Here is a 23,684-nt window from a genome sequence, read left to right as displayed (position 1 = left end):
TGTCATGCACGTACAGGATGTCCCAGCTATGAAAGTTTTAAGCAAACAAGGATCATTCTATGTGAATAAAACCAAGTGCATGAGAAACCGGCAGTAATATTTTAGTTCCTGACATGCAATTATTTAATTGAAATTAATTATCTAACTTTTTTTAAAAATTGTTCTTTATTGTTCATTTTTGTTTTCTTTCTGAGAAACAAGTATGGGTTTTTCTTTGTAACTTCGTGCTACAGTTCGGGTGGATGTCAATTTTCTGTTCCCTTTCAGGTTTTTTTTTTTATTGTCAAGATGTCAATTGGGCGATTGTAGAAAATCGTAAGTTGCATCAAAATGAGGTATTTTCTGCAAGATACACATCGTTTGTTTACTTTTTCCGTCAAATAGAGAAAGTCTGCCAAATATGAAAAACGCCCATGTACAAAGAATGGCAGCGCCATCAAACAATGTCAATGGGTAAACAAGATTCTAAACAACATGCACTTGGTCTTATTCACATAGAACGGTCCGAGTGTTTTTACTCGGCCTATGGATGGATGGGACACCCCGTATGAATGAACGAAAGGTCCAAAAGTCTTTTGTTTTCGGCATTTGTTGGGGACCTTTTGGTTCCTTTGTAAATGTGGGATGTTTTCTTAACAGAACCATTTGGGAGTCAGCGCAGTGTAGTCTTTTTCTTCCATTTGTCCCTGTTTGTTTATGCTATGTTACACGTTCAAAGTGAATGTTTACCAACTTAACCACCTCTCCATCTTGAAACCCAGCTGGTCAAGATTAATCTGTAGTCCTCCCCTTATGTTGTCCTTCATAGACCTTCAGTTGCTTTGGGACATTCTTCCCCATCAACCAACCAGTCAAAGAAGTTCATTTGTAAAAATAAGAAATTGAAGAGCTTATTTGGCAACTATTGCTAATTTCTATAATTTGTGTGGTGTTTTCTAGCATGCAAAATATTGTGCCTCAATCCCCTATATTTAATGCTAATTGGATACAGCCATTGGTGAAATACCCAGTGTGTGGCAATAGGCGAGTCCTCTGTGCACATCTGGATGAATTTGATGTGGCTGCATCTTTTACAGGTTAAATTGTTTGCCCTCTCTACGTTTTCGCTCTCCTACCATTGTGAGCCTAGTGCATTTAGAATAATTTTCTTCCAGTTCTAATAAACAGATTAGAAAGTACATTATACAGCGAAACTTCACTTTAATGAACTTTATAGAAAAAGAAACTAATTGAAAGGCCAACCGCAACGAAAGTTCGGGCCGCATAAGGAGCTTAGTTTCAGTTAGTGTAGATAAAAGGCAGCCTCCGTGAAAATTTTTTGTGTTTTAATTAAGGGTGGATGCACGATGAAAGCCTTGCAAGAGTAGATGTTTGTGATTGCGAAAGTAAACAAAAATTAAGGAGAAAAAAAAGAACAATGCTGCTATTACCGCTTGCCAGAAGTGACGTATGACTAAGAATGCGTGGTTCGTTGGCATCACCTGCGAGACCAGGTGCTGCCCATGGCACGCTGAAGAAGTCTTGAAGGCCACGTGCTGGGAACCATGTCACATCCGCTAACGGCAGGTGCATGCATCTTCTGGTTATGTGCTATTTGAAAGACTGCTAGTAAAGAATATTAGGCAATTACCAGCCCTGCAGCTTTGCCAAAGTTGTGTTTCATTGTAGTTGGCCTTTAGCTGAATGTTCACCTAATCTGAACCGTTTGTATGGCAGCCCTGTATCAAGAGCCAAACATCATTCAGGTAAAACCAGAAGCATTGTAGACCGTTCTGTTTTGATTTCAACGATATTGACGGCACATTTTTGGTGACCTATGAAGACATGCGAACAAAAAAAAAAAAAGGAGACAATTGTTTTTTGTGCTTGTGTTTTCATCACATTATCTACAAATTGACCGCTTATTTCGGACCATTAGAAAGTGTTAAAGGGACACCAAAAATAAACACTTAGTAAGTTTAGATTGATAATGTATTCTGTCGAAACTATAGCTTTAGTTATTTGCTGTAAGAGCTTTATTATTAGAAGAAAAAGAAGAAAAAAAATTTTTTTTTTGTAGTTTTAGTTTTGCATCATAACTTCAGTGCCACTGCATCAATGTGATGTCACATATCTTAAAGTGTCTTCTCATATTTGGGCCACTGTGCCAAAGTGACAGTCTCGACACTTGCCAAGGTCAGTCTTGGGCTTCTTTAGAAGGCACGAGCAGATGTCACCAAGATGCATGACATCACAGTGAACTGGTGCAGGAACTTACACATGGCAGTGCCACCCATCTTTTGCTTTTTGCATCTTTTTCTTGCCTTTTCAGGCCTGCTATCGCTGTAAGAGTGGCTGTCTTGCATTGCACAGGGTGATTCACTGACACAACTCGTAATGTTGTTATCTTTGGTGTCAATTTATCATAGCTCGCTGAGCAGTGTTACCGTGTGCACTTTCATAAATCTGGGCGACCCCACAGAGGCACCGCTGCACCATGACAAAATATGGGAAGTAGAATATCAATCGCTCTAAGCTTTTTCAGCTGAAACTTATTTTTTTAGTAACGTCCAGTGCAACACCCATAGGGAATTTTAGAGAGAGTGAGGAATGTATATTCTAAAATGTGTATGGCACTGGCTTAGTAAGAGTAAGATCTACAGGCTGTGCCCTAGCATCACTGTGTTTTTAATTGTGTAGACCAGCACAAAAAGCTCGGCGGATGGAGGACTGACGCAAGTAGTGTCACTCTTTCTTTTGTTTGTTGTGTTCTTTTTGCACTACATTCCACAAGTATGATATCCCAATTCGCCCAACATTATCATTCCTTTAAACAATTATTTTCTTTCTGTTATATTTCATGTCAGCTGTAACAAATGGTCTTGCATTGGGTGTAGTGTCATGTAAGCCAATAACGAAAGGCAAATTGAAAATGAAAAAATAAGTTACAAAGTTGTGACTCCAGACCAAGTAAAAGTACCGAATGTGTAATGTTTAAAATGAGCATTGTGTACATTTTGAAGTAATGTGCCATTTATTCCTTTACTTTTTTTACCCTGAGCAGGAAGTGGAATGCAACATAGTGCAGCTGTAACAATGCTGCAATGATTTGCAAAAGCACAAGAGTTGTGTCATATATTTCCAAATTAATTGGTCACGTCTGCCTCCTAGACTTTCTGTTGACAGTCTCTTACGTGACGTCTGGCCTGTGACATCATCCTGTATCAGTGATGGTAACTGGCATAGAGGTTTGCATCCTGTTGGTCATGATGTTGGCGACTGTAATGCCTCGAGTGGTGTCAGCCTTGCAGGATTGCTGCCGACATTATACATACTTCTTGCATCTGCAAATTTGGGCACCGAGAATAGTTTCGCTAATGGCAGATTAGTCTGGAATTCTATAGAAAATCACTAACCTTCTTTAAAAACAACACTTCTGCTGCCAAGCCTGTTGCTAGTTGCTTCTGTGTGAAGCCACATTGAAGCAGATCGCATTCTATCAAGCAGAATTGTCTGTTATGTAATGTCCCCCACAGCTTCACAGACTATTGACTTCAACAAATGAAATAGGGCATAACGACAGCACAGCAGAGACATGTATGTGCAAGAGCACTGCTGATCTATGAAATCCCTTCCAATCTTGTGTAGTCATTGACGCCACTATCCGGAGATATTTGGTGTGCGGTGAAATAAAGCTGCTTTTTGCCACTTCAGCCACTTTGCGATGCTAGGCATGTGCAAAAATTTGTGGCAATAGCTTGCAATTGAAATCAGCTGCAATTTGTGTTTGTGTGCGTGTGTGTGTGTGTGTGTGTCCTGCTTTTTGCAGCAGACGATAAATATAGGAGAATAAATTTGACCAGAAGTAGTCCAAAGCTTCCTAGAGTTAACATAAGGTCTGGCGCTTGCAACTAGCAAGCACTTATGCCGTCTGTTTCTGTCCTAGGCAAAGACAACATTGCGACTAGCAGATACTCATGGTGACTACATTTGCCCTTGATCAAAAACATGTCTCTGCACGCTGAGCAGACGTGCTTGCATATTTTCTGGTTGGGATACATTCACCATTTCCTTGTGGGAAGTGTTTGTAGGTGGCAGGAAAACACATCGTGAATTGCTGGAATTCATAGCCATTGGAAGAGGGCTTTTGATGTGTGACTAAAGAAAAAAAAAAATCTTGAAAATGGGGTTGGGGGACTGGGTCAGTGCACAGAACACAAAGACAAAAGTGGACAAAAGTGGACAAAACAGATACTGCTACTCGCACCTAAATTTTGTTTTCTAAAAAAGAAATACCTTTGCAAGTTTTTATTTTTCTCTCCTTTTCAATTTCATATACAGCATCCAAACATACATCGCCACATCAGGAGGGAGGCTAAAGGCTGTATATGCCTGACGAGGCCTATCCTCCTCATGTAACCTTCATGTATGTATTCTAATGTACCATTTTGCAACAGAAAAGTGCACTTCATAACAGAAGTGAAAAAAATAATGCTAAATTTTTATTTGTTTACCCAAGCCTTATCTCCTTTTATACTGGTCTTCCAAAAATGAAAATTTGTGTTGTTACAGCATGACCGATGGCTGACTGAGGAAAGTGTGGTTGTGTTTAGGGATATAAAATGCATCAATGGTTTGCTTTGTCAGCTGGTCCCTGTAGTTCGAAAGTATTGTGCATCGCCCAAAATAATGGCAGTCGTCCACACTTGGAACATTGATCTCTTGTGTGCGAATGAATGTTTCTTCGTATGATCGAGCTAGGCCAAATATGACAATGGACACTCTGCTATGCTTCATAGCCCTAGAACATTGAAACTCGGTGAACACTTCAACTATTCCAACAAATCTTGCTGAAGGATGTTCACAAAACAGGACCCTGTAAATGCCAGTATAGAACCCTTGGAGTTTTTTTTTTTTTTCTTTTTTTTTTTTTGGTGGGGGTAGGAGGTTCTGGAAACTTAGTGGGTTTGTTGCAATTGGAGAGTTAGCTTCAGCTCTCCCCCTCCCTTCTCTTCAACCACGTGGCCCCAGTAATTTCCAGTGAGCTTGTTGAAAACCCCCATTAACTTTGTTGCATGGATATATAAGTAAAGCTGATGTGTATTAGTGTGGCATATGTAGTTAATTCTACTGGAAGCAGTAGTTACATAGCCTACTTCATTATACGGCGGCCTCCACTTGCTATAATGTCATGCTGCTAGTTATGGGTTCGATTGCCAGTTGTGGCTGCCGCATTCAGTGGAGGTGGTATGCAAGCTTGTTTCCTGTATTAATATTTCACTGTTTGGTAAAGAACATAAGGCAGTCAAGCTTAACTGATATCCCTCCAGTACAACGCTGCTTGTAATGTGAGTGTTTTGTAATGTTAAACCAGATTATAATTGTCAGAGCTGCTGCATATGTGGGGACACACTAATGTATTAAATCTACGCAGTGGCAACCAGGCCTTCCCAGCAAAAATGTATTTTGTTTACCGAACCCTCTCGAGTGAGGCTAGCTTAGCAGGACTCTTTGAAGAATTATCAGACATTGTTTGAGATATCATCGGCCTTAGTGAGATTATAAGAACTGGTGAGGCTTATACATTGCTGAATAACGGACACGTCCTTTGCTATAGAGGTCCCCTAGAAAAGAAGCAATATGGGACAGCATTCCTAATCCATAAGGACATAGCAGGCAACGTCGACAAATTCTACAGCTATAATGAGAGAGTAGCTGTAGTCATAATCAAACTTAATAAGAGGTATAGATTAAAGGTAGTACAAGCCTACACTTCAACATCCAGTCATGATGATGAGGAAGTAGATCAGTTTTATGAAGATGTTAAATTAGCAATGAGAAAAGTGCAAACTCTGTGTACTATAGTAATGGGTGACTGCAATGCAAAAGTCGGGAAAAAGCAGGCTGGTGAACAAGCAATTGGCAACTTCGGGGTCCATTCTAGGAACGCTAGAGGAGAGATGCTGGTAGAATTTGCATAAAGGAATAAGCTTCGAATAATGAACACCTTTTACAGGAAGCGTAGCAACAGAAAGTGGACCTGAAAAAGCCCTTAAGGCGAAACAATAAATGAAATTGATTTCATATTTCCTGCCGATCCCAGCATAGTGCAAGACGTAAAAGTGATAGGTAGGGTAAAGTGCAGTGACCATAGGTTAGTGAGGACAAAGTGTCACCTCAATTTGAAGAGAGAAAGAGTAAAATTGGTCAAGGAGAAACAGGTCAACCTAGAGGCAGTAAGGGTAAAAGCAGACAAATTCAGGCTGGTATTTGCAAACAAATATGCAGCCTTAAAGCTGAGAGATGATGATGACATAAAGCTAATGAATGAAACCGTAACAAGGCTGGCTTCAGAGGCAGCGATTGAAGTGGGAGGCAAGGCACCAAGGCAACCACTAGGCAAGCTCTCCCAAGTAACAAAGGACCTAATAAAGAAACAGCAAAAAATGAAATTGTCCAACTGAAGAGATAGGATAGAATTCGCGGAACTGTCAAAACTGATCAACAAGGTGAAAATAATAGATATTCGAAACTATAACATGACAAAGACTGAAGAATCCATAAAAAATGGAGGCAGCCTGAAATCAGTGAGAAATAAACTTGGCATAAGACAAAGCAAGATGTATGCACTGAAAGATAAGCAGGGTAATATCAGCAATCTCGAAGATATAGTAAAAGCAGTGGACGAATTCTATACTGACCTGTACAGTATCCAGAGGAGTCGGGATACTTCAATTAGAAACAGTAATGAACAGGATACAGGAACTCCTCCTATAACTAGCGATGAGCTTATAAGGGCTCTGAATGACATGAAACGAGGAAGAGCGGCAGGTGAAGATGGAATAACAGTCGATTTAATCAAAGATGAAGGAGATGTAATGCTTGTAAAACTGGCGACTCTTTATGCGAAGTGTCTATCGACTGCAAGGGTCCCAGAAAACTGGAAAAATGGAAACATCATACTAATCCACAAAAAGTGAGACGTTAAAGAATTGAAAAATTATAGGCCCATTAGCTTACTCCCAGTATTATATAATATATTTACCAAAATAATCTCCAATAGAATAAGGGCAGCACTGGACTTTAGTCAACCAAGGGAACAGGCTGGCTTCAACAAGGGATACTCTACAATGGATCACATTCATGTCATTAATCAGGTAATCGAGAAATCCACAGAGTGTAATAAGCCTCTCTACATGGCTTTCATAGATTACGAAAAGGCATTTGATTCAGCAGAGATACCAACAGTCATAGCGGCATTATGTGATCAAGGGGTACAGAACGCTTACGTAAATACCTTGGAAAATATCTACAGAGGTTCTACAGCTACCTTAATTCTACACAACAAAAGCAGGAAGATACCTATAAAGAAAGGGGTCAGACAGGGAGACACGATCTCTCCATTGCTATTCACTGCGTGCTTAGAAGAAGTATTCAAGCTATTAAACTGGGAAGGCTTAGGAGTAAAGATCAATGGCGAATATCTCAGCAACCTTCTGTTTGCCGCTGACGTTGTTCTATTCAGCAAAAATGCAGACGAGTTGCAACAAATGATTAAGGACCTTAACAGAGAGAGTGTAAGAGTGGGGTTGAAGATTAATGTGCAAAAGACAAAGATAATGATAAATAGCCGGGCAAAGGAACAAGAGTTCAGGATCCTCAGTCAGGCTCTAGAGTCTGTGAAGGAGTACATTTACCTAGGTCAATTAATCACAGGGAACCGTGATCATGAGAAGGAAATTCGCAGAAGAATAAAAATGGGGATCGCATACGGCAGACATTCCCAGCTGCTGACTGTAAGCTTACCATTATCATTGAAAAGTAAAGTGTACAATCAGTGCATTTCACCAGCGCTAACATATCGGGCAGAGACTTGGAGACTGACAAAGAAGCTTGAGAACAAGTTAAGGACCGCGCAAAGAGCGATGGAACGCAGATTGCTAGACACAACGTTAAGAGACAGAAATAGGGCGGTTTGTATCACAGAGCAAATGGGTATAGATGATATGCTAATTGACATCAAGAGAAAGAAATGGAGCTGGGCAGGTCATGTAATGCACCATTTAGATAACCGTTGGACTATTAGGGTTACAGAATGGGTACCAAGAGAAGGAAAACGCAATTGAGGGCGACAGGAGACTAGGTGGAGCGATGAAATTAGGAAATTTGGGGGCGCTAGTTGGAATCGATTGGGCGCAGGACAGTGGTAATTGGAGATTGCAGGGAGAGGCCTTCGTCCTGCAATGGACATAAAACAGGATGATGACGAGGATCGTTATGATGATGATGATTGCAAATGCATCGTACTTGTAATCTATTGCTGTGTTATCAGACTTATGTTTCTACTTGTCCTTGAGATGTGCTCACTGCATCATATTATTGTCGCATCGGTTGCAGTAGCTTTCAGAACCGCTTCTTTGACGTAATGCATGGCTGTTGTGTTATTCAATGCCTTAGGTTCTGGAAGTGTTGCATTAGCTGCCATGTTATCTGGAGTGTGCGATGAATGCCGTGTAAATAGAGGGCCACTCTTGAGCCCTATCCTTCTCATAGACGACTGCTGACCGTGCCAGGTGCTATCATTGCAACCCAGTTGCTTTCTTTTTTTCTTTGTGTGTGTGTCTTGGGCATAAGATTGTGGAGTAAACATGTCATCCTTCAATTCTGCTGTTCGTCGCCTGTTTGTGTGCCATCGCTACCACGTGGCCGTCATGCAGGGCTTGTGTGAGAGGTGTTGTCATCATGGCTCTCTAATAATAATAATGATGATGATGATGATGAATTACACAATAGTCATAGTCGTTGGAATTAAGGGACAACACATGCAGCAGAAAGAGTCAACAAGGCAATTATTCTTGTAAAAACTGCTCTAGAAACTTTAAGGGGACACTAAAGGCAAATACTAAGTCAAGCTAAAGTGATAGATTAATGCTTGAGAATCTCTAAGGCGTCAATATTATCGTGAACAGAGCCTTACTAATAGAGAAATTGAAGTAAATGCAGCACATGATTAGAGACTCCCCCGGGACATTCAAGCACTTGCACGATGACGAAAGCATTCCTCAGTTAAATTCTGTCACTAGTACTCGACTAATCATTGTAAAAAACATCCTTTTGTTGTATTATAAGATGAAATAAAATTCTACTTGTCCAGTTGTATTTCATTCTTTAGAAAGAACTCATTGAAATTACCGTTGACAATGACGTGGGCGGTCAAAACGTTTCATTTTCGCTCGACCCTGTGCCGCCCATGCTTTCGCGTTTCAGTAGTTTCATTATCGAACAGTGCTACGCTAGTTTTGCAGGCTCGTGAAACTCACACAAACTGCAAGTAGCAGAGAATTCAACTTCCATGTGATCTTGCGGAACGTGCGAACGGTCTGCGCCACTTGACCAAAAAAGCAGCTGCAGCGGCGAATCCACCGCTCTCTTTTATCTTTCTTGGCTTGATACCGCTGTCTATCAGGTGCTGTTTTACTCACCGACAGCAGCAAAGGGTGGTGACGGCGTATGAAACATAACCACTCCCCCAGTTGGATGGCAGGAGATTTGAATTTCGAAAAAGGTACCCATCAGCTGCCATTTTCTCGCAAACTAAGTTTTTTCTTCGCACGAAACCAGCATTGCGATGTTTCTGGAATGGTATGTGAACAGTACACGCCAACTTAGTATTTGCCTTTTATTTATTTATTTATTTATTTCGTGTACCCTCAGGGCCAGAGGCATTAAAGAGGGGAGTGGTTACATCAAATACAAAAAAAAAGTACAGTGCAGCAAAATAGTTAATAGTACAGAAATAGATGGCTCTCGGTTATACAATGTTATCTGAGTGTTCCTGGAGTGCTGGTCAATAAAATTAAATACGGTGCATGCAGTGCAGTAATACAGTGTTCCGGTAATACAAAAACAGTTATACAATTGGTAGTACAAAAACACGAATGAAATTCTCCAGTTATACAATGTTATCTAATACTGCCGTGAAGTGCTGATGGTCAACAATAGTAGCGGTTGAGGCTGGTAGGCGATTCCACTCGGCAGATGTACGCGGGAGGAATGAATGAGACATGACATTGGTTTGGCATAATGAAATTCCAACTTTGTTATTGTGATCTAACCTTGATGAAATGTATTGAGGAGGGGAGATAAGTTCGTCGCGAAGTGAAGGATGATGAAATATCTTATGAAAAAGTGAAAGTCTAAGGCCTTTACGGCGAGAGGCTAAAGATGGCAAATCAAGGTTTAATTTCATTACAGAAGTGCTGGCAGTTCGGTTATAATTAGAAAAAACGAAACGAGCAGAGTTATTTTGTACCATTTCTAAAGAGTGAATTAGGTTTTTCTGAAAGGGATCCCAAACTGCTGCAGCGTACTCAAGTTTTGAGCAAACTAGTGACTTGTATAACATTAATTTTAGGGAAGATGGTGCCTTAGCGAAATTGCGTTTTAGGTATCCCAGCATGCGGTTAGCATTTTTAATTACGTAAGAAGCGTGCATGGACCACGAGAGGTTTCTAGTAATATGGACACCAAGATATTTGTAGGAGGAAACAGATTCTAAGGGGAGATTATTAATGCAGTAAGAAGGAAGCTGGTTAGAAGTTCTGGACACGCGCATAAATTTACATTTTTTAATATTTAATTCCATTGACCATGATTGGCACCAAGTAGAAATAGCGTTAAGGTCGGATTGAAGAGAAGATATATCAGTGTCACATATTATTTCCCTGAAAATTACACAATCATCGGCGAATAAGTGAATGTTAGAGGAAACACAAGAGGGTAGATCATTTATGTAAATTAAAAAAAGGAGGGGACCAAGTACCGACCCTTGAGGTACGCCGGACTGTACTCTGCTCGTTTGAGAGTTTGAGTCATTAGCAAAGACAAACTGCGAACGGTTAGAAAGAAAGCACTCAAGCCATGCAAGCAGTCTGGGATCAATGTTAATTCGATGCAACTTAAACATTAGAACGTTATGGCACACTTTGTCAAACGCTTTCGAAAAGTCTAAGAATATACAGTCGGCAGTTGAAGAACGGTCAAGAATGACGTTTAGCTTGTGCGTAAATAAAACTAGTTGTGTTTCACATGAATACGTCTTGCGGAAGCCATGTTGCAATGGTGAAAAAAATGAGTTAGTTTCAAGAAAGCTAGCAAGATTAGAGGCAAGTATATGTTCTAACATCTTACATGGAATGGAAGTGAGCGAGATAGGGCGGTAGTTATATGGAGAATGCTTGTCACCCGACTTATGGAGTGGGATCACCTTCCCAATCTTCCATTCATCAGGCAAAGAACCCTTATCTAGCGACTGTTGGAAGATCATTCCTAGGAAAATTGAAGAGTAACAGCTAGTGCTTTTCAAAAATTTCGCGTTTATTAAATCGTGTCCTGGAGCCGAAGATAGCTTTAAAGATGAGATAATTGGCACGATGCCTGCTGGTTCAATGATTATGGGAAACATTGCTTGGTAATCGTAGTCGTGCGTGGATGGAAGAGTAATGTGTGTAGTTGATGAAAAGTTGTGCATGAAAACATCATTAAGCGCGGACGCACATTGATTAGTTGGAATAACATTTCCAGAGCTGTCGATTAAGGTTATTATGTCGTTCGCCTTGGGGTTAATGACGCGCCAGAATTTCTTGGTGTCGGTTTTCAGCATTAAAGGCAAGGTATTGCCAAGAAAGTGATCTTTGGCTTGCTTAAGTGCGGCTACATACTCATCTGCCACCAGTTTGTATTTGGTCCAGCGGTTTACGCTAGGTGAACGTTTGGCTAATTTGTGCAGGCGTTTCTTTTTATTAGACAGGCGCTTGAGACGGATGTTGTACCATGGGGCGTTCAGATTACATGCAATGGTGCGCAGTGGGATGTATTTGTTTGTTAGTTGAGCAATTTTTGTAGCAAACATATTCCAGTTGTTCTGAACGGTACGGCTGTCGAAGTTGTTTATAAATACGTCTAGAAAAGCAGATAATTCGGCGTTAATGGCTTCAAAATTTCCTTTCGCGTAGTCTCGAAAAGATTTGAATTTTTTACCGGTTTTTGGCCGCAAAATATTTATGTCGAACGAAAGTGCTGAATGGTCGCTCAAGCCGGGTAAATAGGTGATGTCGGAAACTAGGTCAGGCCGCGATGTTAATACAAGGTCAAGTGTGTTCTCAACGGATTCGGTAGTGCGTGTGGGTTGAGTAACAAGTTGTGAAAGTGAAAAGACAGAGCACATGTCTAAGAACTCATTGGCTAATGAAGAAAAAGGGTGTAAAGTTGGAGGTTCAGTATTCCATATGATGTTCGGTAAGTTAAAATTGCCAAGCAAAAATAAAGGTAATGTGGGATGACGAGATGTAACAATATTAATGACATCATGCATCTCATTTACGAAATTAGATGAATAAGTTGGGGGGCGGTAACAAACGCCAATGATTATCTTCTGGTGATTTATTTCAATGATGGCCCAAACCGTTTCGAGGTCAGTATTGACATGAATACACTGAGATGGGGAATCTTTAGAAATGGCTAAGAGCACGCCGCCTCCCTGACGCTTTGTACGGTCACAACGATACAGTGAAAAATTGTGTGCGGTTAGTGTCCCTTTAAGACATTAACATTGTTTGGTAGAGATATGAAAGAGTGTTAAAATGGATGTCATTGGACATTGAAGTTATGTGAGATGGAATGAATTAAATACTGCGAGAGAAGTAGGTCAGTATGCATGAACTCCACACAGCCAAAGGCTGTCGCTCGCAGTTGGGTGCTGGCACGCAAGTGCTAGCGTGCTCTAACCGTTGCTCCCTTGATTAAAAACAACCAGTGGAGTTGTCATGGCCGTGGCCATGTCTACTGTTCTTTGCCACTGCTGGGTCTGTACGGCAAAGGTCTGCTCGCCTAGAGCTCCACATTGGGCTAGTTAGTGCATGTTCAGTAGCTGGAAACTCTTCACAGTGACACATAACGCAGTGACACATAACAAGGCCCGTGTTAAGAAGGTGCAGACACCATTGAGCGCTGTATTCACCTCGCTTGCACGTCTTGGTGTCTTGGTGTGCCTATCCCCTGTGCAGTGGTTCCTGCTACTGTGAAGTTCGCAATGCAAAAATAGAGAGAGAAAGAGAGAGAGTGAGAGAGAGGGGGGAGGGATAGAGAGAAGGCTGTATAGCGTTGCTGCAGGGACTCTCATGGCCACTTTTTTTCTGGTTGTGAAATGTGGAGGAGAGCGAGAGAGAGATGCTTGTGCTGACATGCTGTTTTGGTCGCTATGTCGCAGGGCGGAATGGGTGGAAATAATCGAGCCTCGCACCAAGGAGCACATGTACGCCAACCTGACGACAGGCGAGTGCGTCTGGGACCCACCCATAGGCGTCAAGATGTGAGTGAGCCGTGCCTGCGCTTTTCGTAGAGCCAACAAAGGTGACGCCAAAAGCGGGATCACTACCTGCATAAGGGACACTGGACTTGTTTGCCCAGCACACGGAGATAATTCTTGAGCAGCTGAGCTTCGAACAAGCATGCACAAAGGAGCACTTGAAATGAGCTGGCTCGTCGTAGGGTTGGAAGGCAGAGCAATGTTGCAAAAGCAACCTTGGAAACAGCGAATCGTCACCCCGTGATCCCTCTTAAATATCTCATTCTTCACATTTTGCAATGCAGCTTTTCTTTTTTATCCGCAGTGCTTTCTACGAAATAAGTATGTCACACATTACAACTAAAACTTGGGGTCGTAAGGTTACGTAAAATTACTCGTTATTTGTGCTCCTTTGTGCTTCCAGCAAGTGACAGGTAGTTTGTTCAGGTCACAAGCGCAATCTGTACATTGTGGCTGCTGATTGCACAAACGTGTCTCTCTGGTTGCTTAGTGGTAAATAAATTCAGGGTCGCAATATCTTAAAACTAGACCACTTTGAGTTTATTCCAGATCCGTGTTGACCTCCCATGATTAATCAAAATTATTCCGACTGCACGATAGGCAGGCAAAATGGGTGCAGCCCGAAATATTTTGGCCAGTCACACTGGGCTAATGGCTGATTTGGAATAAACTCAAGAGTGGAATAGTCTTGCGTTATCGCAACCCATATCTGCGACACCTTCCAAGAAATAATTGTGCCATATTTGGGACCTAAAAGTATGAGACTTCATTTTACATAGAATTACCTGGCACATTACACCTCTCATTCATATGCATTGCGCTATTTATTTCTTGCGATTGCCAGCAGTGAGAGAGGTCTATCTAGCCATTGTAGCATTGTCTGCTATGTGGGAAATGGATTTACTACAGCATGGTGTGTGCCAAGAAAAGCAGGTTGTGATGCCAGAAATAAAAGCAACCAACAGTCTAATCCTTCTGTAAGAAATTCCAGCCAGGAAAAGGGCAACTAGGTTTTTTTGGGGAGCCTATACCGGAAAACAGAAGGCACATGGTTTGCCATTACCATGCTCTTGGTCCTAATGGGATGATGTTTTGGTTTATGAGGACGCTCTGGCTCGGGGCTAACTCCGATTTTCCTGTTCGAATACATGTGAGATGCAGAAATGCTTTTATGAGACAACCACTTGACTCATTTGAATGAAATTTACTTCATTTGAGAGAGAAAGCTAAATTTAGCAACACAAGAAAGCATAATTCTGATTAAAGACTTCGTTTGCCTATTTACGAAAATTGTCGAAACCCAGTAAGTTTAAAAATATATTAAAGCGCTAAGCTTACAGATTTTTAACTCTACCCTAATAACAGATATTTCAGTTCTCTAAATACCATGTGGAGTATCTGAAGGGGACCAAATGTGACGCATAATTTTACAGCTTAAGTAAAATAATTGTAATGCTTACAAGCAAACCAAGTCGACATATTCACGTACATTCACATAGACTTAAAGAGTTAAACATTGTGTTTTCGCTGTAGCCCACATAAAACCTCGTTTGAGAGTGGTAATGGTAATGCTTGGCAGTGTGGCGATTTACTTAGTGATAACATTTTAGTCTTCCATTCAAAGCATTGAGTAAGGGAATTACAGACAATACATAAATAAATGTGATCAAGTAAGGAGAAAAAGGACAACCAAGGCACGCCTACAAACGCCTAAAGATCATGTTGCAATTTGTGATGGAGACAATGTTTCAAGAAGATCGTCTTAACGTAAAATGGCAGAGGGGAATGTTGGCAAGTGAAGGCTAAAAGTGTGCATTATTTACTTGGTTTTACCTTATTGTTTACTTTTGCCTGCGTTACATGGATTACTCTTGAACGTGCAGCAAGCTGACCGATGACAACCAGTGGTGGGAGCTGTTTGACCAAAACACGTCGCGCTTCTACTACTACAACGCCAGCAGCCAGCTGACCGTCTGGCACCGGCCGAAGAACTGCGACATCATCCCGCTCGCCAAGCTTCAGGTCAGTGCTCTTGCCTTGTCTCATTCGCCCATGTTGAAGCAGCCGACCAGTTTGCATGAGAGAAGCAACAGTCAAGTGGCAGCCTACATAGAACTGTCCCCTTTTCCTTTCTCCTCTTTGCTGTGCTATTAAGATGGTCAATTGGTCACGCAATGGCGAAAAAAATCATCCACGCCTCGGTCAAGGCAAACTTGCTGCTCTGTTAAACAAACTGACGATGCCTTCAAATGGATACTATACGAAGTCATGCGTGGCTGATACATTAGGCTTTCGAAAGCCCTTCTCAACACCACAGAGAACGAAGCCCACTCATGTACCATTCCACAAGTGTGAAAATTAGAACTTGATCGCTTTAGTTTCTCGCCATGTAGAGCATAATCATAAAAAAGGCAATGAAATGGTATTTGAATTCTAACTTTATTAGTATAGAATTAACTAATTTTGCTCCAGCGTGTTAGAAAAGCTGCTATGTGCACTGTGTTAAGTTTCTCATGCTTATAAAGCAGCATTCCGAGGTATCGAATTCAGACCAATCACCAATTCGATGTAGCAAAGATGATGCCTTCAGCATTCAGCTTCGTGGTATATTTTCATCTTTCTTTTCTTCATTGATTTTACCTGGCAAGGAACTGGCTTACTAGCAGAATAAATTAAGTCCTTCGTTAATGTTGTACCATACCACAAGGTGCTCATTCTGTGCCTAAAAACTGACATCAATAATATAGTAGTTTGACATCACAAATTTCACTGAATTCTCGTTAATTCAGGCTGTTCTTTTTTACAGGAGTAGTTTGTGAAATTTTTCCAGGTGAAGTTTTCACTTATACTTTAACGTAATGTAGCAGTCACTTTTTATTCTAGCAGTGGCTTCCAACGTCAGGCGCATGCATTTGCAGTCTTCAACATCACAGGAAGCTAATCTGCAAACTTTGAGCTTGTGTCGCCAGCTGCATTTTAGTTTTATGTTGACTGGTGTAACTGGTGACTAGTGTATATTTGGTGCTTTAAAAGTGTAATCTGTGACTCTGTCTTAGCTTATTACTTATCTTTTGTATTGTGTTAGGCTTGGAACATCTGCCCAGTTGATTTTATAAGGGAAATGATGAATGCACTTGAGTCTTCAGGCATTACTTTCCAATAGTATAACACTCTCGCGTGATTCAACATCTTATACAAGTGCCTGGCTGAAGTGAGAAGTGGCTATGGATATTGCAAAGTTCTTGGCTGCCGATCCTCTCAAAGTACAGTGGGAATTACTAATATGAAGTGAAACGTCCAATTTGCATCTAAAGCCATCAGTTGTCCTTGCTTTTGCATTGAAAAGACGAAAGTATGTTGTGGTAGGCTCCTCAACAGAAGAGCTGCTTAGCATGAATTAAGGAGTAAGGCTTGAGACCACGCTTCTGCAATAGCCTCTGCGCAAAAAAACTCAAATGTTGACAAAGTTTGTGCCCGCACAAATTTTCTTTGTTGTCGTACCTGCTTTCTGTGGGTTTGTCCAGTTGCAAGACAATGTGGATATCTCTGAAAAAGACCATGGTGACTGTTCTTACTCTTCTTGCTTTGGGATAGAAGACAAGGTAGCGCTGTATTTCAGCTGGCCCAGGCCATGTGAAACTTTCAGAACTGTAGTGTCGTTATATTATTAATTACATTTCAAGATTGGTGACCCCCTTACTTGTCTTCAAGGCAGCTTTCTTTTTGTCAACTAAGCTGCTTGTATGGGTGATGGAAATTTCACTCTTGTTAGCAGCAATAAAGACTCTTTGAAGGAAGGCTAAAGAGAGAAATAATTTGGGTTGTGTTAGTAAAGCACTCTTTTACAATACCGAAAAAGGCACTGTTATCGTGGTAAGAGGCTCCAGAGAGGACGCAAGAATGGAAGAGGGGTGCCGATGTCACCGTGAAGTTCCCGCAACAGCTCGCTGGTGTGACGTCATAGAATTGGACGCTGTCTGCTCGGGTCTAGTTAATCCTTTATAGCTAAAGATGAACTACATTGAAAAGCCAAAGAGTGAATGTAGCAAGTTTTGAGAGCTTTTACTCAAAGTGGCCCAAATATTACAAGTTATTTCGAAATCTGTGACGTCACCTGTAAACTCTTTGAAATCAGTGACGTAACACTGATGTACCTGCGGCATCGTTTCCGCACAAACTTAAGAAATGGAACTTTCATGTTCATTTCCTGCTCTAATAATCACCATATTACCATGAAGTAAATAAAAATGGCATGGGCATAATGGCGTTACTTTCATTTCATATTTTTTTAAATTTAAAAGACATAGCATAGACATATTGCACAGAGCCCCACCTGTAGTGTCCTATGTAGCCTGTAGCTTACTTACGAAATGATTGCCATTTTAGATGTGTGGTATTTAGATAAAATTTATTTCAGTTATATTTTTGTTCTGAATGTTCTCAGTTTATAGTAGGTTCAGATTGAAATTGCGTATGTGCAGATCAAGCTTGAAGTCACATTGTGCACATCCCAAATGCATGTGCATATGTAGCAGTTTTTCCTCTCCTTTCTTTATACTTTAGAATAGAAAAATGAATTTAGTTGAAGCTTTTGTCATATTAGTAGATGTTGGGGCTTTAGGTAGTTTTATTATTTTGTAGTTCAAATTTCAGTAAGAACGATGACAAGAAAAGTCAAATAGAAACATAGCATGTTGCCACTTGGCCTTAGGCCTTGCAGTTATTGGAGCTTACGCCTGTTTCAGTTGTGGAACAGTATTGTAACTTCACTGTTCATTGTAACTTCACTGCTTGACCATTGTTCTTGTTTAGTAGCACTTCTTTATGTGCATGTCTGCCTCAAGGGGGACCATAATTTTTTCTCTTTTCAATGGAGGCGTGTATTGACTGTCATTTGAACAGTTGGGTACAGTTGGCGTCAACAAGCTTAGAGTCTCTAAAAAAAAGTTGAGTTTTTGAGCAACTTGCACCCTCAGCCAGTGAAAAAGTGCAACACCATTGCTGTTCACATATAGTAATAGTACAGGCTGAAGATGCAGAGACGATGCTGTGTTCTCAGGCTGCATAGATATTCAGCTTTTTCTCGGGTCTCGCAGTCTATAAACTTGTGATGCCGACTCTACTTTTCGCATTATTTTAGCTTTCCCCAAAAAAAACGCTGTTGTTTAGTATCTGGTCAGTGAAATTTGTTAACCCTTTCTGGACAAATGTGGCCTACAGGCAACACACAGAATTTCCTTTTTTCTTGCCGAGTTTCGCTGTTGAGTGCGGAGTTTCTGGCTAAATGACTTCGACCAACACTGAATCGCAGGCAGCAAGCATCATTTGTTGAATTAGAGCAGGAACACAGGACAGAGGAAGTCAGAGGAGACAGAACAATGCGATGTCCCAGTGGTGTCGCACAGGTAGTGTGGAGAAAATGCAGTGTATACCTCCAGTCTGCACATGACGAGAGCTGTCTGTACAAGTTCCAAATGACACCATAGGAGGCTCGGGGTGGAGCTCGCTTCCCGTTTTCTGCCTGGCATTGCACCCCTATTGCTGAAAAAGTTTCCGCTAAATATCTTTTCCTTTCGTGGATTATGCTTATTCTTGGTGTTACATGCACATTTAGGTGGGAAATGCACATATTTTCTGGTATTTATAAGTCTCCTTAAGAGTCAAACTTTTTGTTTGTCTAATTGGTGACCCGCTACCATTGCACAAAGTCCTTGCGCAACGGCAGAATGGTGTCACCAGGTGCAGCGTAGTGATGTTCTGGACGCTAACAGTCTGTTTACTCTTTCCTAGCCCTTGCAAACCATTGAAATAAAATATTAAAATTTGTATCAACCCTGCCGAATAATATGTGTATTCTGTGTGCCATGAAATATAGTCAAACATAGTGGAGGCATGTTCACTAAATTCACATTGAATATAGTCGGTCGGGGTCGGTCCAACTGGCACTGTCAGCATAACATGTGCTGACATGTTATGCTGACATGTTGTGTTTCATGAAAAAAATCCATTTGCTTGGATGAGAACTCCTCTGGCCCTTGCATGTGAGCTGTGGAGTGATCAATTGCCATTGTGCAGTTATTGATTTACTGAAACTGCAAATAGGAATATGTAAACCAAAAATTTTTAAATATTTTCTTGGTTGCACAGGTACTTTCGGGGCTGCACAGGTATATTGGTATCAAATACAGTATGAAGACTGCATAAAAATTAGAAACTGGGAGAGAAGTGCAACTACTTGTGCACATGTTTTCTTTACTACATAAAATTTAGTGTCACATGTGTGGCTGGTTGAGCGCCGACTGCACATTACCTGTTGGTACGAGCTTACCAGAACAGTGATATGCAACATTGGGCGCCAGAAATGATCAGTGATGAAACATCTGGCGTGTTTCGAAGAACAGGTATTACAGAGCCAGTTCTTTTCATGGTGAGGTGCCTCATTTCAAATTTACACACCTTTCACAATTTTGTCATGGAGCAGTCGTCATCAATCTCACATACATTGCATTTTTCTTTGCACATCTGGTATTCTTCTATCATAAGCACTGCAAGATACCCAGACGCACTAGGCATCCTTGGTCGGAAAGTGCCAGTCGTGCAATGCTGAAGAAAAGAAAAAGGCATACAAGATTGACTATTATAGTGTTAAAAAAAAAGCGTTCCCGTAACGGTACATGTAACAAAAGCTTAGGAAACAATGTGATATAGACCGATGTGGTTTGGTTTGCAAATAGCGCAGATGATGCAGAATGTCATTCTCTGTCTGGTCGCTCGGTCAGGCTGCAGGCAGCACTCCCTGCTGTAGCCTACTCAACCTCTCCAATGACGGGACAGCGGCGTCATGCCCTATCACGATGGCCTCCGGTTGGCAACATTGTGCCCGCAGTTTCTTTTCTGCCTGGTTCCTTTTTTGCCATTCTTGTGTTCCTGTATGTTTTCTCTGGTTTTGCACCTTTCGTGTGCATTTGTGTTGTACTCATATGTGTTCCGCATGCTCTTTGGCACCCGTGCAATGTGCTGTGCACAGACCCTTGTGGGGGAGGGGGGTCTCGCACCCTTTTTCATTTTGACGGGTGACAACTTGTGGTTACCAAAGAGGCCAGTGTGTCAGCCGACTGCAGATTAACCTGGAAGAGCCCGAACGGCGAGACTAGAAATGAAATAGACTTCATACTCTGCGCTAACCCTGGCATCATACAAGATGTGGACGTGCTCAGCAAGGTGCGCTGCAGTGACCATACGATGGTAAGAACTTGAATTAGCCTAGACCTGAGGAGGGAACGGAAGAAACTGGTACATAAGAAGCCGATCAATGAGTTAGCGGTAAGAGGGAAAATAGAGGAATTCCAGGTCAAGCTACAGAACAGGTATTCGGCTTTAACTCAGGAAGAGGACCTTAGTGTTGGAGCAATGAACGACAATCTCGTGGGCATCATTAAGGAGTGTGCAATAGAAGTCGGTGGTAACTCCGTTAGGCAGGATACCAGTAAGCTATCGCAGGAGACGAAAGATCTGATCAAGAAACGCCAATGTATGAAAGCCTCTAACCCTACAGCTAGAATAGAAGTGGCAGAACTTTCGAAATTAATCAACAAGCGTAAGAAAGCTGACATAAGGAAGTATAATATGGATAGAATTGAACATACTCTCAGGAACGGAGGAAGCCTAAAAGCAGTGAAGAAACTAGGAATTGGCAAGAATCAGATGTATGCGTTAAGAGACAAAGCCGGCAATATCATTACTAATATGGATGAGAGAGTTCAAGTGGCTGAGGAGTTCTATAGAGATTTATACAGTATTAGTGGCACCCGCGACGATAATGGAAGAGAGAACAATCTAGAGGAATTCAAAATCCCACAGGTAACGCCAGAAGAAGTAAAGAAAGCCTTGGGAGCTATGCAGAGGGGGAAGGCAGCTGGGGAGGATCAGGTAACAGCAGATTTGTTCAAGGATGGTGGACAGATTGTTCTAGAGAAACTGGCCACCCTGTATACACAATGCCTCATGACCTAGAGCGTACCGGAATCTTGGAAGAGCGCTAACATAATCCTAATCCATAAGAAAGGGGACGCCAAAGACTTGAAAAATTATAGACCGATCAGCTTACTGTCAGTTGCATACAAACTATTTACTAAGGTAATCGCAAATAGAATCAGGAACACCTTAGACTTCTGTCAAGCGAAGGACCAGGCAGGATTCCGTAAAGGCTACTCAACAATAGACCATATTCACACTATCAATAACCGACTCTTATATATAACTGACCTTATATATAGCTTTCATTGATTACGAGAAAGCGTTTGATTCTGTCGAAACCTCAGCAGTCATGGAGGCATTAAGGAATCAGGGTGTAGACGAGCCGTATGTAAAGATACTGAAAGATATCTATAGCGGCTCCACAGCCACCGTAGTCCTCCATAAAGCAAGCAACAAAATCCCAATAAAGAAAGGCGTCAGGCAGGGAGATACGATCTCTCCAATGCTATTCACAGCGTGTTTACAGGAGGTATTCAGAGACCTGGATTGGGGAGAATTGGGTATAAAAGTTAATGGAGAATACCTTAGTAACTTGTGATTCGCTGATGATATTGCCTTGCTTAGTAACTCAGGGGACCAATTGCAATGCATGCTCACTGACCTGGAGAGGCAAAGCAGAAGAGTGGGTCTAAAAATTAATCTGCAGAAAACTAAAGTAATGTTTAACAGTCTCGGAAGCGATCAGCAATTTAGAATAGGTAGCGAGGCACTGGAAGTGGTGAGGGAATACATCTACTTAGGGCAGGTAGTGACGGCGGATCCGGATCATGAGACGGAAATAATCAGAAGAATAAGAATGGGCTGGGGTGCGTTTGGCAGGCATTCTCAGATCATGAACAGCAGGTTGCCATTATCAGTCAAGAGAAAAGTATATAATAGCTGTGTCTTACCAGTACTCACCTATGGGGCAGAAACCTGGAGGCTTATGAAAAGGGTTCTACTTAAGTTGAGGACGACGCAACGAGCTATAGAAAGAAGAATGATGGGTGTAACGTTAAGGGATAAGAAAAGAGCAGATTGGGTGAGGGAACAAACGCGAGTTAATGACATCTTAGTTGAAATCAAGAAAAAGAAATGGGCATGGGCAGGACATGTAATGAGGAGGGAAGATAACCGATGGTCATTAAGGGTTACGGACTGGATTCCGAGGGAAGGGAAGCGTAGCAGGGGGCGCCAGAAAGTTAGGTGTGTGGATGAGATTAAGAAGTTTGCAGGGACGACATGGCCATAATTAGTACATGACCGGGGTTGTTGGAGAAGTATGGGAGAGGCCTTTGCCCTGCAGTGGGCGTAACCAGGCTGATGATAAAAGTTTAACCTCATATCAAAGAGAGCTTGGACACCCGTTTATTGAATAAGGCCACCTACCCATGCATTCGCTGATCCATGGCTTTCAAGCTAGCACAGGCACCCAGGCTGTAGGCGCTTATGCTATATAGGGACTAAGTTAACTTCTATCTGGCCCCATTAGAGCCTTGCATGGTTTCTTTACTCAGTCAGGTGCCAGGATAAACCTGGGACAGTATTTTTGATCAGTCACTTTTGGGGATACAATCACTTTCACAGGATTTTATGTGACTCGGCACCAGACGCGTCGGGGTCTATGAGCAACATCACTCTTAACATTGTGCCAGGAATGTTGCCCATAGGTGTCAACACATCTGCTAATAGTTGCGCGAAATCTCGCAAAAGTTATTGAGTGGTCACTGAGAATACTGCACCTGGCTCAGCCCAGCTGGGTTCTCGTCACCACTGTTTTACTAGCAGGCACTGTTTTAGCAGCAGTATCTTACACATAGCCCCTCTCTGGTCACCACAGGTGAATCCACTGCCTGAAGACATTGACCTTGTTTCTGCATGGCACTTTAATAGTAGGACAACAAGGTGGGGTCCTGGGCTGCCGCGGCTTGCTTCGTCCCGTTTTTTTCAACGCTGTGCATTGGGGCGTGGTGGGTGTTGCAGACGTTGAAAGAGAGCACAGAGCTTGAAGAGCAGGTCTTGAGGTCGCCCGTTAGGAAAGAGTCCGTGGGAACGCAGACCAGAGTAAGTGCCCCTTTTGTTATCTTGCATTTTTTTCTCCGCAGCATGCCCTTTTTAAATTGCTATTTTGTGCCAGCTGCCAGGGTGCCCCAATGAAAGCAATATCATGGCTTAAGTTCTGCCCTAAATTCTTTCTTAGCAAGAAGGGAGCTGCCATCCACATTTTGTGAGTGGTAAATGCAGCCAACCAGTGTTAGTTTAAAAACGCTTATTTTCATGATTTTTATGTAAGTGAAATTTGTTCCCAGAGGCTGTACAAGTG

General features: G+C 41.7%; 1 protein-coding gene across 3 annotated transcripts in view; it reads left to right on the top strand.

Annotated features, from left to right (window-relative positions):
• The window catches only part of RhoGAP93B (MyTH4 and RhoGAP_KIAA1688 domain-containing protein RhoGAP93B), a 63,304-nt gene that overhangs the window by 2,104 nt on the left and 37,516 nt on the right, over positions 1-23,684 (top strand). For 2 of the 3 annotated variants that reach the window (XM_075673158.1, XM_075673156.1), the window contains exons 2-4: positions 13,247-13,348; positions 15,229-15,367; positions 23,345-23,425. In XM_075673158.1, the coding sequence (XP_075529273.1) occupies positions 13,247-13,348; positions 15,229-15,367; positions 23,345-23,425 (322 nt within the window). The remainder of the gene's footprint in view (positions 1-13,246; positions 13,349-15,228; positions 15,368-23,344; positions 23,426-23,684) is intronic. The other variant, XM_075673159.1, reaches the window with a different exon arrangement.

This window comes from Dermacentor variabilis, chromosome 10, assembly GCF_050947875.1.
Source record: "Dermacentor variabilis isolate Ectoservices chromosome 10, ASM5094787v1, whole genome shotgun sequence".
In the NCBI taxonomy this organism is placed as follows: domain Eukaryota; kingdom Metazoa; phylum Arthropoda; class Arachnida; order Ixodida; family Ixodidae; genus Dermacentor; species Dermacentor variabilis.
This window is presented reverse-complemented; position numbering and strand designations above follow the sequence as displayed.